Below are 1,275 nucleotides of genomic sequence, written 5' to 3'. Positions count from 1 at the left end.
AAGTTCTGTTAGAGTGACTGGTGTTTCCAAACTTCTTCCATTTCACAATTATTGAGGCCTGTGTGCTCCTGGGAATGGTCAAAGCTTTAGAAATGGTTTTATACCCTTCTTCTGATATTTGATTTTGTACAAAACTGATTTGACTCAACATTTGTGTTTGTGCTGCTGTTTTTCATAAAGATACAGGATATGATACTGCCCCTGGGGCTACTGTGTACGTGCATGTCCACATCATGTGGCACATGAGGTAACATTTTCTAAATATGGTACAAGTTGAATATTTGTTCAATCTTTTGTTACAGAGTTGATTCAGTTGTTTCAAAGCTGCACCTTGTGGATCTCGCTGGTTCAGAGAGACAAAAGAAAACCAAAGCAGAGGGAGATCGTTTAAAGGAAGGTAACATCAATATATATATATTTCTTTAAATGTACTCATTAAAAATTTGTCAACACTCATTGTACAATTCTCTGAAATGATAATATGCTGCATTACAATATTTATATGTGCTGTCTCTCTTGTATTGTAATTGTGACCGTAATAACAGTATTTCTGTTTTGATGCTGTTTATTTTCATCTTCAGGCATCAGCATCAATCGAGGCCTTTTGTCTTTGGGTAATGTGATCAGTGCACTGGGGGATGAAAGCAAGAAAAACACCTTTGTTCCTTACAGAGACTCCAAGCTCACACGCCTGCTACAAGGTAGACTTTGATTAAGATGTTCAGAAGTTACATATTGGGCATTAGGTCAGTCTCAAATACCATACTCACTATGAGCAAATCATATTCAAAAAAGTTTCCTTGCTTTTATTGTCTGGTTGAAAGTTACTGGTTAATCAAAACAAGCAGGTGTTGAAAGCAGCAACAAGTCAGCACAGTTAATGACTGCAGAATAATTTTACTAAGCAAGCTCTTGTGTGCTTGTTTCCTCAGACTCTTTGGGAGGCAACAGCCACACTTTGATGATTGCATGCATCAGTCCTGCAGACTCAAATATGGAGGAAACCATCAATACCCTGCGATATGCTGACAGAGCTCGCAAAATTAAAAACAAACCCATAGTCAACGTTGACCCCAGAGCTGCAGAAATGAGCCGTTTGAAACAACAGGTACAGACATTAGAGAAAGGGTTAAGTTGACCTCACAATCACATCTCAAACTAACAGGTTAAATGCAGTTCAGTTACTTGCTTAAAAGTAGGAAATCTCTGTTTATATTGATTACTGCTTAGGAGAAAGATCAAACTAATATGAAAACGTATGATACAAAACCTTCC

At 37.6% G+C, this 1,275-nt stretch overlaps 1 protein-coding gene across 1 annotated transcript; it reads left to right on the top strand.

The window, feature by feature from the left end:
* Positions 1–302: 302 nt before the first annotated feature.
* LOC111656081 (chromosome-associated kinesin KIF4-like) lies at positions 303–1,108 on the top strand (the record flags this gene model as incomplete). The annotated part of the gene is made up of 3 exons (XM_023407663.1): positions 303–397; positions 582–701; positions 933–1,108. Coding segments are annotated over 3 exons (391 nt in total), but the record flags the coding sequence as incomplete, so codon positions are not given.
* Positions 1,109–1,275: the final 167 nt, after the last annotated feature.

Source organism: Seriola lalandi, unplaced genomic scaffold, assembly GCF_002814215.2.
Source record: "Seriola lalandi dorsalis isolate HSWRI2012SDOR001 ecotype SW California unplaced genomic scaffold, Sedor1 jcf7180001975969, whole genome shotgun sequence".
NCBI lineage: Eukaryota > Metazoa > Chordata > Actinopteri > Carangiformes > Carangidae > Seriola > Seriola lalandi.
This window is presented reverse-complemented; position numbering and strand designations above follow the sequence as displayed.